This window comes from Myzus persicae, unplaced genomic scaffold (genome assembly GCF_001856785.1).
Source record: "Myzus persicae strain clone G006 unplaced genomic scaffold, MPER_G0061.0, whole genome shotgun sequence".
Lineage (NCBI taxonomy): Eukaryota > Metazoa > Arthropoda > Insecta > Hemiptera > Aphididae > Myzus > Myzus persicae.
Window position 1 is genome coordinate 240,728 of NW_019102034.1, and position 19,022 is coordinate 259,749.

Consider the following 19,022-nt stretch of genomic DNA (forward strand, 5'->3'; position numbering starts at 1 on the left):
GTATAATTAATATAACTCTGTTACCTGTTTAATTTAAGAGTGAGACCTGTTACCAAATTTAGAAGCAAGAATATTATCAATTCGATGACTAAGGTTTTTTCCTATTTTAGTTTTAAAGCGAGTTATGAGCATTTTAAAATAATAAATTGTTTGTAAATTTTAAAATGCTCTTAACTGGTTCCAAAATTGAAATATAAAAAAAACCTAAGCCATCAACAAGATAAATGTAGGCCTAATATTTAGACATTCTTACCTCTAAATTTTATAATAAGTCAATCCACTCTAAAATCAAACATAGCAGAGTTGAATGAATTATTCCGAAAGTATAATTTGATATGTTATGCTTTTGAAAGACGGAGACAACGCATGTGGGAATGGAGTCCTTTTAATTCAAAAATACCGAGTAGAATGTTATTATTCAGTTGCGTAATGTTTTGTTGAAAACACATACAATTTGTATCTATATGGACGAAATGTTACACCGATTCTATAATAAGTGGTATCCAAAGAAAAAAGTATAGCTTTATATAAAACAGTTGAAAGTTGTAATCGATTGGTTATACCGTGCAGTACGTTAAAAAAAATGAATCGAACAAAGCGTGAAGCACTGAAGTGGAAATGATAATGCCAATAACGAGTGTCGAGGATGACAAGAAACAGATAATGTTTATGTTTTGAAAGGATTTCGAACATTGACAATTTTATAAATTGGAACTGATCTAAAATATAAAAAAACACATTGACTTTAATGTATATTATGTACGATTCGACCGATTCCATCGACGAACAATGTTGAATTGGTGATATCTTTCGATGCCAATCCAATTATTATATTTCTCCAATTCGACCATCTCTTAAATTAGTATAAATGAATACATTTTTCAATATTTCTTTAATTATGTATTTATTTATATTAAATACGCGATGAGCCCAATTAAATTGTATTGTATTAGTTACAAATTACAAGAAAATTACAAAAATTTAAGAATGAATAACAGACAATAATTACACTAAGTACTAAGGAATTATGGGTTCTCGTTGACCAGTTTCATCATACGGACAATAGGGCGATTAGTTAAATAATTACAGCGGCTAATAGGAATACGGAAAGGGGATAAGTATCTGGAACAAAAAGTAGAAACTCTGAAATTAACTTTAGATAGGAGGGCAGGGGCATCAATTTTATAATTAATAAGTTTGGAAAGAAACGTTAGATTGCCCTGTTTCCTCCTGTCACATATTGTAGACAAAGAGGGGCGCTGCAACACCGGCTCACACTCACGAGGTGCTCACCCAATGCCTGAGGCGAAATCAGCAAATTAAACAAATGTGCGCTGAACTCTTTCGAATTGACAACTACCATCAAGTGCGCATGGTTCCCAAATAATTATACCACACTTCAACACAGACCGAACGAAAAAGCAGTGCGGGGTCTCAAGAGAACTGGACAATTTAAATTCAGCAGACATTCTTTCCACAAATCCGAGAAGCTTCAATGCATTGCTTGCGATTTTCTCAATATGAGTCTGAAAAGTAAGCTACCGATCAAAAGCAATACTGAGGTCTATAACACAAACATCTGAATACTTTGGAGCAATATAGGTAACAGAATATTAATACATACCTATTAAGGAATGAATTTAGGTCACGATATGACATTTAGAGATACTATAAGCTCCAAACCGAGTCCAAGGGCCCAACGAGCGAAGGCATTAAGATCATATTGTAACAGTTTACACTCATCAGCGGCGCTAATACGAAGAAAAGGCTTAATACCATCAGTAAATGTAAGCAGTAGTTCACTGTGCTTTATCACATCTTTAATACCGTTAAGAAAAAGAGCAAAAAGAACGGGTGAGATATGCCCTCCTTGGGCTGCAATATTAATTAGGTTATAAAATAAATTATAATCTATATTAAAATGATGATATGAATGTTATATGGCTTAAATGTATCGTAGAATACATTTATTTTAAAACTGTATACTTTTATAATAATTATTATTAACAATAATTGTTGTCTTACAATCAATTTTGCACAAAATAAAAAAATGTTTTGTCTTTTGTTAATTGTGTGGTTTTATTGTATTATTACTATATTGTATTTTTTTTAAAATTGTATTATATACTTTTGATCTTCGTTTTAACAATCTACATACTATCATTGATAGCAGTAGAAATGACATCTTCAGCATTATTTTTGATTTGCGTAAAAATAATAGATTTATTTTAATTGTTATTTATTACAATAGGTGTGTAGTCAGAATCGTGTGACGATAGACGGCTTCGTTAAATCTTTACTTGTATAATATTATAGGTATTCCAAAATATTCATAACTTATAATATTGTTATATTATAATGTACCTATCATGCACCTATACAATATATAATAATTACATAAAGTAGGAATATTATTGTATTAAATAGTAATTACGACATTGTAAGCATTCAACACTTGTATGGTACCTGTTATAACATCACACTAAAATCTAAATATTATGACGTAATATAATATAATATAACATTGTATTCCTTCAGTTATATGTTATATAATTGCATACAGGTTGAGGCATCTTATTCAAAGTATTAACTTATTTTTTTTTTTTTGATTTTACAAACATAATATATAAGATTACATTTGTTATACTTACAATCGTTTCGAGTTTTCAATTTATTATTTAAATAAAAATATCACAGATCACATTTAGATTAAGTGCGAAAAAACTTTACCCAAATGAGAACATATTTTATTATTTAATGAACAACAATCGTCTATAGCAACCTTTCATCTTATACGATTACAACAAGGAAGTGGTTATTTCATAAATTATGATTTTAGGTAGATAATAATACTTTATCAAACAAATTAAATTATATAGAGAATGATTTGGTGAACAATCCACTATAATCCTAGATATGAGTATAATTTACTAAGCAAATAATTTCTATTCATTTTCAAAAATAAAATAAATTACTACTTTACATATTTAATTAATTGCATTAATAAAAATAATATCGTGACTATAAAACATGTCTGTATAATATTCCACTTTAAATTTAGGTAGGTATAGATTTTTCAATGTTTAACCATTGAACTTGCAATTTTATTAGCAAGTATTATTTAATTGGTGTGTACTTCTACAAATTCCTAAGTGATAAGGAATAATGTAACACTCAAATATAAATGAAAAGAAATCTAGATTAAGTATAAGTTTTTACTTTTAAATTATAACTATTCGAAAAATGACGAAATACTTTAAATCATTAAAACATTCCTTTATATTATTATAAGACTGAAATTAAGACTTACAGTTATTTGAACTGAAAAGTAACAACTTTCACATTTAAACAATTCCAAATAAAACTTAAAAATCCGTTGGAATTATTCATGTCAATGGGTTTTAAAAGTCTTGAAAGACATTCAGAGACAAATATAAGAAAGTTCAGATAAAAAACGGATACTGTTTATTATGTCTCTGTTCACGTTGGAAAATATCAAGATTTTAATTTATAATTAAAAATTTAAAAACCCGATGATTATACTGTTACAAACAATTTTTTGTTTACTTTTATCAAAAAACAAAGATCACAAAAATGGTTATCACACTGTAAAATCGAATAATCCTAGAGACAATAAAAAATAATAATAAAAAAATATCCACCTATATGTCAAATTTCTGATATATCGATATTAAGTTTATACCATACTTTGGTGAAATACTTTAACAGGTTTACACAGGCATAATGAAAAATATCTGAAATTTATCAACAATTAATATAGAATAAGTATAATACATGTGTATATACATATTACATATATTTTTTATATTTTACCAAATATATTTTTAGGAAGTTAAGAAATTCTTATTGTAAATCATTCATACAATTAGTTTAATAAATTGTTTAATTGATGAATAACTGAGCTACTTGTGTACTTAGAGGTAATTTACTATCTATTATGTAGGTAAAGGTATATTAATATATTATTTTCAGAAATATTTTGATTTTAATTGAAAGTGTATTCGAACTAAGTCAATACAAACATTTAAAACTATTAAAGTGACAAACTGTTGTTTTTTTGGTAGAAATAATCATTGATCAATCCATATCCTTAAAAATGAGGTTATACTTCAAGGATTTTAACTGAACAGTTTTTATAATGTTTAAGCATTGACGTTTAATTAATGATTCAAATATACATAATAAAATAAAGTATCCTACAAATATTCAACCAATGTTTAAAAAATTATAACCAATGACAGTTGTTTGTAATCAACTAATTTCAAATGTAAATCCTAAAAAATCCATTAAAAAAGTTTCAATGAAATTCAAAGAACAATCTCTAATTGTTTATTTAAAAAAAAGTTAATTCAAATAGTTTATAAAACAATCTAAACCACCATTATATACTATTGCACTTGTATAGCCATCTAAGAATGTCCTAAACTAAGCTTAACTATCATTAGAGAAAAATAAACCTTGTAGTTGAAATATTTAAAGCCTGATAAAGTAAAAGTAAAATGTCAAAATAAATCTAATACATCGTAGATCAAATTTAAATTTATAAATTCAGACATTATACAGGTATAATGTATACTACTACGACTACTTAGTAATATTTGACTAATGAATAGTAATTTGTTTTTAGTAATTGTAATTTTTTTTTAAATGGTCAACAATTCAAAGAGATTTTCAGAGTGTAAGTCTTTATATCATGACGTAATATCAATATTAAGTATGACGAAGTCGCTTTAAGTGTATAGACATGAGATAATATTATGTGTGTTTAAAAAAACGATCTGAACTTTAAAACTTCATAACAACTATAATATTGGTTGTTATTGTAAAACTAATAAGCAGATTACAGAACAATGGTCACTTAAAATTAATATTATTTATAATTATTTTACAATCAATAATTCGAAAATCGCATTTTATAAATTTAACTTTGCACATACCTTTTAAAAAATATTTCATTTTTTACCATTTGTGTTCCAATAAGAAACTTAAAATTTTTAGTTTTAAACTGCAGTACCCAACTATTATTACCGTTTGAATAAGATATTCTGTAACTCATAAATATTATTAAACAAATAATCATATATTTCAGTATTGAGTAAAGAATTTATTTTTTGAAACTTAATATTTTATGAAACTAGTTTATTCTGTTAACGTTCAAACTAGACAATGTATTATTATTGTTGAAAAAATTAAATGAGGTTAAAGTTGTGAGAGTAATTTTTTCAAAGAAGTAATAATTTTGTTTGCATTTATTTTAAATTTAAACCAAGGATAAACTTGTTCACATTTCTATGTTGTTCATAAATAGTTGCCAAATTGTACTTCAGAGTATTGGTTCAAAAGAAACTGTGTTGTGCGGATAGCCATCCGATAAAATCCGATCAGTGAACGTTTAAAAAGTTTTATCTCAAGTCATTACGGTTACAATCTGAAACCAAATACTGGTGTTTTATATTTTTGTTGAATCAAGACTAGAAACTTTTTTTTTAAAATTTGTATAGTGTAAGTTTTTTCCTGATAAGAGTTTAATGAATTGCTCAATTACTACTTTCTTACCTGGTTTAATTTTTAAATAGTTTCTTTTAACTCGTTATTAAATAATAATGGTGTACTTAATGAAATTTGTTTATGCTTTTATATCTTAAATAGGAGTTGAAACAGACCAACAGGTATTGATGTCAACTACATAACATACCTAATATCGTGTCCACTGGTGGGCGTATAGTTAAAGTTCAAGTCTAGGTTTGTATAATTATCCCATAGGATAGAAATAAATACTGTTTTTTCTTTTGCCTGCAATTTCCGTAATTTATACAATTTATTCGATTGACCCGATATAAGATGTCCTGTTATTTCGGTACGGTATTGGTATATATAAAAAAAAATTGAAACTTATATTATGTACGCCATACCGAAAAATTGCATCCTCTACGCTTACAAAACATCTTCATTACTACTAAACTTTTATTTACATATTTCATTTTTTTAAATTATTTTTTTTAGACAAAAATATAGCTTTATGCCTTACAGCAGATACCTCGTACTCGTCATTTATTATTATTATACCAAACAGTTTTGCGGTACATCGGTCATGTGCAACCGTGTATGCCACAGGATCTTGGTATAATAATTATATAATTATGTGCGTAAGACGTACTTGCAATAAAGCCAACTTCGTCAGATGCTTCTAAATAATATTATATTATTTGTCGCCGGTGTTCGTTTGGATTTCCAACGACCCTATATTATACGCTTTAATGTGGCAGCTGCAGTCAATTGAATTACATGTGTTTCACTGCGAGTAGACCATTTCATTAGCTCTCATACCAATAATTGTTAAGCCGGACACGGAACGTCTCAGTCCGTGAATAATGCCGTATAGGTAATGCAAATTGTTCGCATAAAAGCGTGTGTGACATTGCGTCTAACTGAGTTTAATACACTTATAAAATACAAATTAATTTTATCGGTTCGAAACGACTTTATACAATTATTCCATCATACACTGCGTTTTTTTAGCAAGGTAGTACTGCAAACGCGACAGATGTGTTCAGGTGAAATATATTATACGGTATAATGTTAGACTAAATGAACACGCCGCACTAAAATGAAGACACTGTTTTGCTTCCATCATTACGAATGAATCTTTATTGCAGTACTTTATATTATTATATGTGTTATATAGCCAAAGCTGGGCAGTAACTAGTTACAAAGTTAAAAGTTACTAAAACGGTTTACTAAAAAAGTTGTTAAAACTAAAGTTATTTGTATTTATGGGTTTTTCTACGATGAACTGTACCCATATTATTTGCATTGATATTTCTGAGAACTGCCATATCTTCCGACGATTTTAGCCTTTGGGCACATTATTATTTATTACTATATTATTATAGACGATTGTAGACGTATAGTAGAATATAAGAAAGTACCCTCGTACATATAATACCTATAGTATTATAGTGAATAGTGTTCATTATTATTCATATATTTATTTATTAGATATTAATTAAGAATATAATTAGGAAGTTTAGAAGTTCATAAGCATACTGTTTCTTGATAGGTAATAATACGATTTCCAGAACGGACCTAATTAGTAATTTCTGATGCAGACATACAGTGATAACTATACCTAGGTATAAAGCTTGTTGCCGTGTTTTCTTCAAAATACTGTCTAAATTCTTATAATAGTTATAATATTATATAGGGATATAAATAAAATATTACAATAACAGTGTTGTTTATCTTATAAAATCACATAGTCTGTGCGTTTGTTCTTAATTTATTTTACTTAACACCAAAACTGGTTACTTTCCTACGACGAGACAAAAAAACGTTTGTGAGTAAGTTGAACGTATTTTAAAGAAATGTAACTTAACTTTTAACTCAACTTAGTTATTATTTTCATGAAAATTGGTAACTTCACTCAGTTACCTACTCGAATTTGTTTACTTCGTAAAATTAATTTTAACTTAGCTTAGTTATTTTTTATTTTAGGATAACTTAACTTTAACTTTTTTTTTTTTTTTTTTTTTTCAGGTTTAACCGACGACGCCGCGGGAACTGCTTTCGCAATGCTTCCGCGGCGCCGCCATAACTTAACTTTAACTAGTTCAGTTAAAAACAATTAGTTAAATTGCCCAGCTTTGGTTATAGCTTACTATCAGTTTTCAAGAATAATATAATGATATTACACCAGTGAGATATAGGTAGAGAGACAAACTATATAGGCACTCAGCATAGGTGCAAATCATTAAGAAATAAAAAAATGTTAACCACCGAAAAAATTTCAGTAGAAGATCAAAATAATACATAAATACACAATATTATGAACAGATTATAAAGTGTTTAGTTAAAACGATATTACTATATGCAAAAGTCAGCAGTAGGTTCAATGGTATTATTTTATAATTATGGAGAACAAAGTATGTAATATAGTTTTTGCATAGGTATATTGAGTTACACTGTCTAAGAATTATGTTAAAATTGATTATGTGCATACCATAATGATATAGCCTCTCACAGATGATCCATTGCATACGTCAAACTCGATTTGGCTAGATTTTATAAACAACTTAATAAGGCGTGTCGGCCATACTTTGTCATTTAATGAAATGTTGGACAAAAATAAAGAGAAAAGATTTGATAGTAAATTAATATTATATTAAGCCGATAGCTATTATAATAGCAATAAGCAATGGAAAGTATATTTTCATAAGTCCTTGTTCGTTCTATCAAACATCCCTAAAATGTATAACTCTATATTTGATGCATGTTTAATATTATGAAATAATATACGTTGTGGTCCTTGCGTTTCTTCGCCACCGTCACGAAATATAATCTGTTATACCGCCGTCGGCCAACACCGAACTTCGTGGCACAGAAATTATATATTATTATTTTAAATGTGGCGATAAATGAAAATAATAATAATATAACGGTCCATCCGGTTCGGGGGCCGCGGTCCTAAGTCCATTAAGCCGACCGTTTCTCCGGGGTGTTACCTACTGCAACGCGGACGACATCGATGTACTTATAATGAAATACGGCTGTTGCGGCGCAAGGGGAGGGCCGAAATCAATTCCGAGCGCGTAGACGATTGGAATCGGTTATTTTTTTCATTTCGATCCCGGATCGTGGACCGAGTGAACAAAAAACAAAAAAAAAATAAATAAATACGAAACCCCCGGAAACGGCTATACCAGGTCGGGTCTATGCCCCAGTAATATATCACTCAGCCATGGCGGCGAGGAGGAGCGTATATAGACGTTTCGAGTAAATCGTCTCGCGGCCGGAGGTGATATAGCTTGACAATAATATAATATAACATTATACGGTGCAATGTGTGTAATAATTGTAAATACTATAAATATATAGCTCGAGCGTTCAATCTAAAGGAACCGATGGCTACATTGCATTATATACTTGCTTGCAACGATCGGTGGACTTTTTTTTTTTTCCAGAAGTCTATTTGTTTCACCGTATTGCGGGTATTTTTTCATCGAAAATATCGTCACCACATCATTTCTGTATTATTATTTGCCATGTTGATAAACCGACCGTAGAAGTAGTGTGGTCCGAAATAAATCGTCCAATATTTTAATAAACTCCAATAAGCAAACTCAATACCTAATAGTTGTAAGGTTTACATCAGGCTGACTAATACGGAAACGTTGAAGGCTTGAAAACTCGCAAAAAAATAGAATTTTAGAAACCAAATGTTACTGTTTTGGCTTTTTTCTTATGTTATGGCCGTTTAATGTTCAAACCACGTAGAAGAATTAAAAACAAAAGGCGGAAAACATATCTACCAACTACCTATATAGAAAATGTAATTTGTTACTGTTATTTTTGGATACCTATATTAATATCACATGTTATTATAGATTTATTAATTTGCATAAAAAATTTAGTATTCAACAACTATGTTTTTTGGTAATCTGTAAACTATCAAGCCATATCGAAAAGTGACATACTTATATAGTTCACCAGTTATCAAACGTAATTTTCAATTTTTTTTTCCCGCCAATATTCATAGTTCGTATTAATACTGCCATGCCTAATCTCATTCTACTACTGAAGTCTCAGCAACGTAAGCGTCACTCGTGTACTCCAGCCGTGCCAAATAACGTTTTCGAAATACATAATTTTTTCGACGAACGTATACGACGAATGGGTTAGTGTGTGCGAGTGTGAGTGTACACCAAGTCGTCGTGCACATATAATAACACCGCGATGATGTGAAAATAAAAATAATAACAGAATTAATAATATACGTGTAGGCAGCGGAGGCGGGTTAGGTCTGGACGGAAAAGGCACGGCGGTGACGGAGGAACACGAGCGCGTACGACCAAGACGGCGAGGACACCGGCGACCGCCGCGACCGTTTTTCGGGGGTGTGCGCTATATGGGGTGCGCGCGCACCGCCGCCGCCGCACACGCTACTATTACTACGTCCACCGTAACCTTCCACAGCGAGCGTACGATATACTATTATACCGCACCCCCCCCCCTGCGCCCCGGAGTTGAGGGCGCCCACCGTCGAGCGGGAAAAACGGTCGGCCTTTTCGCGCGCTCCGCCGCGGTAGGGGGTGATGGTCGACGAGGGGGCGGCGGGGTGGAGAACCAGTGCGCTCAAGCCCGTGCCCCCTCCCTCCCCCCCCCATTCCCGTTCTAAACTAACCCCGGCCACGGCACCACGAACGCGCCTCCCCGCGACGACGACCCCCCCCCCCCCCCCCCTCCCCGCGACGACGACCCCCCCCCCCCACGACCACGGTGTCGAGCAGCTGCTGTCGAGCGCGCGATAGTGTGTCTCTCCAGCTCGCGGCACGCGGTCCCTTTCCGGTCACCGGTAGCACCGGTCGTCACGTCGTCTGTGAGCGTATACGTATACGTGTGGGTGTGTGTGTGTGTGTGTGTGTGGGTGATATAGAGAACTTCACAATCGTCGTCGACACGCGACGCTCACCGGGTAAGTGACTTAAGGTTTTTTTTTTTTTTTTAACAAGCACACTTCACTATAGTCATATTATGTATATATATATATATATTATGGTACTCGAATGTCTCGCGACACAACATTATCGTTATTTTTGTTATTGTTGCTATAATCGTTGTTGTTGTTGTGGTTGTGGTTGTTGTTGTTATCACACGGACGCACTACTTGGGAGATTCGCGCATATATATAGGTACCTACACAGGCATAGAATCGACAGTTTATCTGAGGACAAATTCTAATACTGTTACACTTGCGGAGTAGAACATTCGTAGTCAAACTGAAAAAAATGACGGTATAGTACACGAGAATAATAGACAATAGTATATACTATTGATACTTAGGTTGTTTCGTATTAAAATTGATATTTCATTAAAAAATAATAATAATGAAATGTCGGTCACTGTCTTGGGCCCGTCTCGTGTATTGTAAAAGTGATCAGTGATCACCTTGGTAGACTTGAAATGTTTTCCAGATTTTTTTTCTTCTATCGCAGTCATACATCATAATATTATACAACACTAACATTGTGTGACGTGCACATACTAACTACTGTTGCTGACTAGTTGGATAAAATACACATGAGTAAACGGCCGTGTAATTCAATTAACACGAAAAATAAACAATGTAATTGGAGAGAGTTAAGATATACGCTGAAACCATTGTTTAACAGACACACTTGAGAAATTAAAATGTATATATTTCACAGAAATGTCTGCACTCGGCTTTGATATGCACTACTGCAGGTGGACAATTTTAAACGTCAGTTATAAAATGGTTTCCGCCGCCGCTGGAAACTGTTCTTACACATTCTTCCAAAGTTTAATGTATCAGTATTTTTAGAATAAGATTTACTCAAATAATAGTTTGTTTCGTCCTATATTTTGTACTTGCAAATTACAGATACATACGCGTACATTAAATCTACACGTCAAAGAAAGAATATTCAATAACTTGATCATGATAGTTAAAGCAGTCCGTAATACTTGTACCAACTATTTACTATGTCCGAATAATTAATTTTGTGCTCTAAAATATAGTTGGTAGCTATTATCATAAACAAATTATTGTATATAGGTACATATAAAAGAAGTTTTTTTATATATCAGTTTAGTATAATTCGTTTTAAAAATGACGATCAAGTAAACGTTGTAATAAAAACGTGATTTGTTTGTATTCATGCTTATCGGCCATTTTCATTCTTTAAAAAGAAAACGTCTTAACATTTTGTTAGTTCAAACTTTTTATAAGTTTGTGACGTGAGTGAGCATATTATATTCCGTGGAAAATTGATGACAAAAAAATTTTGCAAATTATTTTACATTATAATTTAATATCTTATAACGTTCAGTTGTAATACATTAAATAATGAAGGAAATTAATTGGGCAGGGGCTTCCTCCATTGAGAGTTGATATATAGAGCCTAAAAGATGTTTTTACTGATTACTTATGAGATCGCTTGAAAGGTACATTTAAGGGATGACTGAATTATTATTTTTAAAAAAATAAATTATTGTCTTATCTTATCATTTATTATTATTTTCTTATATTAATTTTCAGTTGAGTATCTTAATTTTTGAGTATGGGAGTACTTCCAAAGTTCTAAGAATACTAATATCTTTGATAAAACAAGTCTTAACAAATAATAAGAGCAAAATGAATAAAAACGATTGTAAAAATAATTCATTTTATTTGTCTAAGAAAGAAAATACGTTTTAATATAAAGTTGAGTTTTCGTTAATTTATTTCTTGTAAATTCGTATAGGTACAGTATTTAATTTTGTAAAATAATTTTAGTGTTATCAGGTATAATAAAAATAATAATAAAAATAGTTTATTTTTGTTGTATAACTCAATCAATACTGTTTTACCTTGTAAACAATTTATTTTTAAAATAAGTTTACAATAAGTAAATTATATTGCATATTTTAATTTGGAATGCAATAAATCAGTAACTTTTAGGTACTTGTTGTAACATTTTCCAGATATAAAGCTAAAAATAAAACAATTTAAGTTACTACAATTAATACAATTTCATACAGCTTAAAATAAAATTGATATCCAATAATTACTCTGTAAAAAGTCTTCTAGCAGATTTTCAGTTTACCGGAAAATTTCCAATCTCTATTCCTGTATACATTCGTATTATTGCATGTAAATGGATTTTTTTTGTTAGGGAGGCTATTGGGCCAGTGTCCAACTGACTGTAAAGCACACATGTTCTGTGGTGCTTTCACACATGATAAAATCGTGCGTGTTTGTAAATTCATACTTCCATAATATAATGGAACACTTCACAATATGTCGTAGGTAGGTAGGTAGGTAGGTACTCAATGTCGAACAAAAATTCACAAGAGGTTTAAAGCAAGTATACTCGGCAACGGTTTGGTTGTTAACAAGTATAATATGTACAATGTATAGATAAATTGCTGTTTTATCATTATTCGTAAAAATGCACTTTAAGTACAATAACGGCACTCAAGTTCAAACCCCTCGACGAGCTAAAATCATATGCAGTTTGTTGAATTTATTTAGGCCGTCGACGTTATTTTTTCTTTGAATTTAATTAAAAACCTAAAGTACACACACGCACACACATGCACTAAATACACTATAAAATCTTCATTGTTGTAATTAAGATGGACTTTTGTACATTTTATCCGTAGACGTTCCACTTTAACCTCTGTCGGGTAATGGGTATCACGTGTTAGGCCTGGTTTTATATAATACCTATTATATCCATAAATATTATAATTTATAAAAACATCACAGACAACACAAGTTGAACTTAAAAAGTGATTATATAAGATTCAAGCAATTGATGTAATCAAAAATACTGAAAAAATTGCGAGAACCTGGAGGATTATTTATGGAAATACTTTAGTAAGTTTTTGCGTTATGCTTATAATTTATTACACACGGCTTCGTACGATTATAAACCAACGGAACCTTTCAACGTTATAAAGTTTTATTATTTTCTTAGTTATTATAATATAATAACACGTTTATTAGAATATTTCAAAGTTTAAACTGTTGTGTGTAAAGCCAAAAAAGAAATTAAAAATATTTTTGTGGGTTGATTTGTAAAATGATTTGCTTTTATACTTGAGCCGTATAGTAAACATAAGAAATTGTATCCATTTAGTACTAGAAATCAAAAAATACATATTAATATTTCAATATTATTAGTATTATACTTAATGCTCGATTAGTCTGGAGCGTTTGTTTTTCCTGGACAGGATTAAAAATGTTTATAAGAAATTTGCCACCACTTTTAGCAGCTAATCATGAATGAGATCTCACCACGTGCATCCTGATACGGAGGGCTGCCTACCTCATTTTCTTTTAGTATGAAATTCTGCCCCCACTTACTTGGTTTTGACTTAATATTTTTAATTATCCATCCATCTTAGATTTGTATGTATAAATTGTATTTGTAGATATTACAAACGATGTCAAGTCAAATTGTCATAAATAATATTTTGTTTTCCAAAATGTTAACATTGAACACTGCTTAAAATATATTTTTCATATAGTATAATATAACAAGTAATCATCAATCGTTAATCACTTAAAACTGAGATAGATAATAGTACTGAACAGTGAACACTACCAGTCACAACTGTATTAGAGCTAATGCAAACCCAAATTTGGGAGTCAATTTTAGTTGATCCATCCCCCTTATTTTGATTCACTTGGATCACTGCTGATAATAACAATATGTGTCAGGGGAAAAACAGTTTAAGAACAACTGATCTAATGTGAAAATGTTGTGCTCTTACTTTGTGTTCTTTGGGGTTCTCTGAACCAAAAAATAGATTTCTTTACAAATTACTAACAAAATTACGACAAATTAAGCTCTGAGCTATATTATGGTAACAATACAAAATAGGAGATAGGTTTGGCATAAAACCTAATAAAATATTGAAATTTCATTTTCAAACATAATTGTATTTTATTTTGTACAAATTTCTCATTAAAATTCAACTCAAAATGTGTGTTTAATATTTTTAATAGATAAGCCATTTTATAATGTCAACAATTGTAAGTTTATAAAAATAAAGTTCTTCAGTTTTTTATTATTACATTACCTCAATAGAATATGTAACTATTTAATATTTTCATTTACAATTTCAACTGAAATCTATAAGTAAAAAACAATGAACATGCAAATAAATTTTTATAGTTTTTTACTACCCGTAGTTCTAAAAAAAGGTGGTGAAAGAAATTATAAACTCATAACTGATAAATAAGGTCTCCATACATAAACAAAAAAAAAACTAATAACTGAACTGAGTTATAAATTGGTTCTATCTCACAAAACTTACTCTAGTTGAAAAACAAACTTTCTTTCTACCCAGACTTACATCTATCGTTTTAATGTTGTGAAATTTTATCGTTGTAAAAGTACTAAATTATTTAACTAAGTTGACTTCTACATTTCTATAATTGGATGTACATAACAGGACAATAAGTAATAGGTAACTGTTCATTATGAGCCACTTAAATATGTATTTTTTTAAATGGAGGTTACCCCACTTCCAATAATATAATACACTTAATGATTGACTTAATTAATAAAATTATCTGAACCTTTAAACAATACAAGAACATTATCAAGATATATGAAATACGAATTTCAAACTTGTTACATTTTAGTGTATTTAATTTGTTGCTACGTACCATCATGGAAAACTTTTTTAAATGTCATTAATGAAAAACTATCCTACTCCATTCCTTCCTAATTAAATAAAATAATATTATTTTTTCAAAAAGTGTTTTATATCCTTTTCACTCAACAGTTGTGAATTTAATTTTAAAGTTTAGAATCCTGACGGTTAGGATATTTTTCAGTGTATGAAAAAATATTTTCATATAATTTTATTTTCTTAATCCCATAATTGTACGTAAAAAAAAAAAAGTAATCTTAAGATAAATGAAAAAGATAGTAAAAAATCATCACTGCAAAACCAAAATCCTCCTTTCTCTAAAAGTATAGGGACTCGAATATATGATATTATGAATTAAATTAAGAGATAAAATAATAGACTCCGGATATATTATGAATTATGATTATAACATATTGATATGTGTATGCATTATGCACTTAAAAATATACCGATTTAATATCAATAATAATATTACGTACATCATTATCAGAAGGTAATAATGAATCAATCTATAGTTAAAATATTAATACCATCATACATGTTTCATAATATAAAAATTATGTTTCAGCATTTGTACCAACCACCAACATTCATGGCGTCCACAAATACACCTCCCGAAATTCCACCGCGAAGACACAGCTCAACCGTTTCACCAATCAAGTAAATATTACTTAGTTTATTATTTACAAAAAAAAAGTTTTTAAAAATTTATTTTTTCATTTTTTAGTTCATTAATCGGGTCAAACATGTATTTGAGGGCGTATTAAAAAATGTCTTATGCCCCCCGCACAAATAAATAAACAAATACGCTGAATGGGTGTAGCACCGACCCCATGTGACCCCTTTAAATATGCCCATGCATGTATTATTTTCAAAAACACTATAGAAACGTAGTGTTTATATCATAACCATCGCACGAGACCTTAAAAGATCTTTATAAAATAGTACAAGATTTATTTTATATTTTGGTGGGGTATGTGTGAATACAAAATATAATTTTTAATAATGTTCGATCCAGGGCAATTGAATAATCATAACTATCGAAGTATTAATTAAATAATTATACAAACAGGTTGTTAAAAATGTATTGAAGTTTTTTTTAATTATATTGTTCTATAACTGACGACTATAATGACGTATACGTATAAATGTTGTTTAAATAATTTTGTTGACACTATATTTCATAACTTAACTTAATAGTTTTTTTTGTATTATAAAACGTTTCAATGAGAAATATCGATATTTTTTTCTTAGTGCAATAATCAGTTGAAATTATTCTGTCAATGCTCAAAAATTACTTGTAGTAGAAATTTGAAGTTTTTCTCATCGTTAGTGATTTTGTTATCCAGGTATTGGGTAAATGCAACTCCTCTTTCTGTCACTTCATTGGACAGTCAACTCATAGGTTCTTAAAAACTTTTTCTACATCCAAGTAACTTTTAGACTCGCTTCAGTCTTCAACGTCAGTTTCTCAGAATTCGTCGATCACAAATTATTTGAAAATTCTGATCATATTTCTGCTAAACTATGAAGCTGCGCACATTTTCTAATAATCTGGATCTATTTTTTTGTCTTAAAATGTAAGCTTCTGGATAATGGTTACTAATCATTGCGATAACTATATTACACATCATTTCTACTGCAAAGTTTTGGTCAAATAGGCGTAGACCAATTAACTGTCAGGTACTAGAAATTGTCCATCATTTTCTTCACTGTAGCTGTTGTAATATCTGGATTATCATGACTTATTAAGGTCTTTATCAACTGTATGTCAATGTCGGCGGCACACATTTTTAGAAGTTCAGACTGTGCACTAATTCCTTATAACAGACAGTCACATAAAAACGCAGATTTTCCTAATCCCCTTTTCTCGCTTTAGTATTCAGATGAACTTGTTCAGTAAACATAAATATTTTTAACAGTAAATTACCTTTGAAATTCAACTAGCATACCCCCAGGTAATACCTGGAATCGTAAATCTCATTTCTCTGATTTATTGTTTATCAAGAAAATATATATAGATATAATCATATCTCACTTGTTTTATTTGAAGCGATTCTTGACAAAAATAAACTAGGTCATATCTTTGCTTGTTTGAAATCTTGAGAATAAAATAGACTGCTGGGTTGCCCATGATATATGCTGACTGATCAATTTTTGACCAAAACTGACCAAATCGATCAAAACGTCGGTAACAGGCCCAAATTTATCTTTAGGTAAAGCTGCTCCAAATTCACAGTATATATATGCTTGTGTACGTGTTATTAGTCTAAGGCCAGAATGTTGATGAATTTTTCATTTTTTTTGTTACATCATAGACAATACTTTTAGTTTAAAATGTATTTAATTTTTTTTTTAAAGTCTGATTTTTTTTGTGTTTAGGTCTTTTTTTAACAATTATTGTGAAAAATATAATTTATAATTATTACATTTATTTTATATACGTACCTACTACGACAAATATTTGAAACAAAACCTTCGATTGTTTTATAGATTAAATCCAGTTTTTAAATTAAAATTAAAATCAAAGTTATGAATGTTTATAAATTTTAATTTTCAAGTATAATTTTATAGTTTTTTGGGGGCATCAACATCATTACTTATTATAACTGTAACTCACTTTTTTTCGACTAAATAAATAATTTATGTAAATTCCATATTATGACGAAAAAGATTATATAGTTATGTGCAACCAAAAAATATGTCTATTATTACTACAAAACAAACGTATATTAAGTAAATCAATTTGTTAATTTTAGGATTATTAATCAAAATTCTGCCGCAGAGTCAAAATCTCCTTCCTTTCTATCAAGGAGACATTCATCTTGTATTGACGATAACATGGATACTGAAACTGACACGGTAAGTAGATTAGTTATACTATTATAATGTACCCCGTAAAGACGGTTTACAAAATGTATTATATTTTATATTTTTTTTTTGTATGCTACTCATATTTATAATTATTATGAAGTGTAAGCGTTATGCGCTATTTATCATTTATCTATTGTCAGATGTATTAAAAATAGTAAATACAATATAGGTAATAATATAATATAAACTCATCAACATAATAATAGTATGTAGAAATTGCATATTTATGCATTAATTGATATTTCATATTAAAAAAGGAAAAATCCATGTATGATTTACTAGACGTGTAACCTTTATATCGGCCACGTTTCATGACTACGATTTTGTATCGATTTTGAATTTTTAGTTCCAGGATTTGAATCATATTTTAAATGGTGCTTCATTAAAAAGAATAGCATAAGTTTTTTTAATATAGCATAACTCCGAAGAAGCTATTTGTTATTTACTGATTAATTCTCTTCTGAAAATTAATGAACGATTTCAATATTTCATTTTCCTTTTATGTTTGATGACAATGCCACTTTTTTACTAATTTGAATTAAAAAATCTATATATATTTATATTGAATTCGTTGATAAGCATAATATTCGTGACGGCTGAGTAATTTTTTTTGTAATTGTCAGAATTATTCACTTAATTCGTAAGTTTTCGTTGTTTCATGCCAATGCGCGTGTTCGTATAGATAGGCTTATATAGTATATGTAATAGTTGACGAACTTACAACTTGCACATAATTACATTTATAGTTTATTAATCATATTAATTTCACTCAGAAAATATGGTATTATAGGTTTATTATTCTTTGTGATGGGCATATTCAGATTTATCCATACTTCGAAAATCTGGTTTTCACGGTGAATCCATATAATTCAGCTTATTCGATTCAATATTTCCGTTCAATGACAAATTTTTATATTCTAATAAATTAAAGTTTTATTAAACTTTTTAAACACATCTTATTT

At 29.7% G+C, this 19,022-nt stretch overlaps 1 protein-coding gene across 1 annotated transcript in view; it reads left to right on the plus strand.

Moving 5' to 3' along the window:
* The first annotated feature begins 10,341 nt into the window (after positions 1 to 10,341).
* Positions 10,342 to 19,022, plus strand: part of LOC111031058 — a 92,684-nt gene continuing 84,003 nt past the window's right edge. Inside the window, exons 1-3 of the mRNA XM_022310844.1 lie at positions 10,342 to 10,492; positions 15,755 to 15,846; positions 17,946 to 18,048. Of these exons, the coding sequence (XP_022166536.1) occupies positions 15,779 to 15,846; positions 17,946 to 18,048 (171 nt within the window). The 5' untranslated portion in view covers positions 10,342 to 10,492; positions 15,755 to 15,778. The remainder of the gene's footprint in view (positions 10,493 to 15,754; positions 15,847 to 17,945; positions 18,049 to 19,022) is intronic.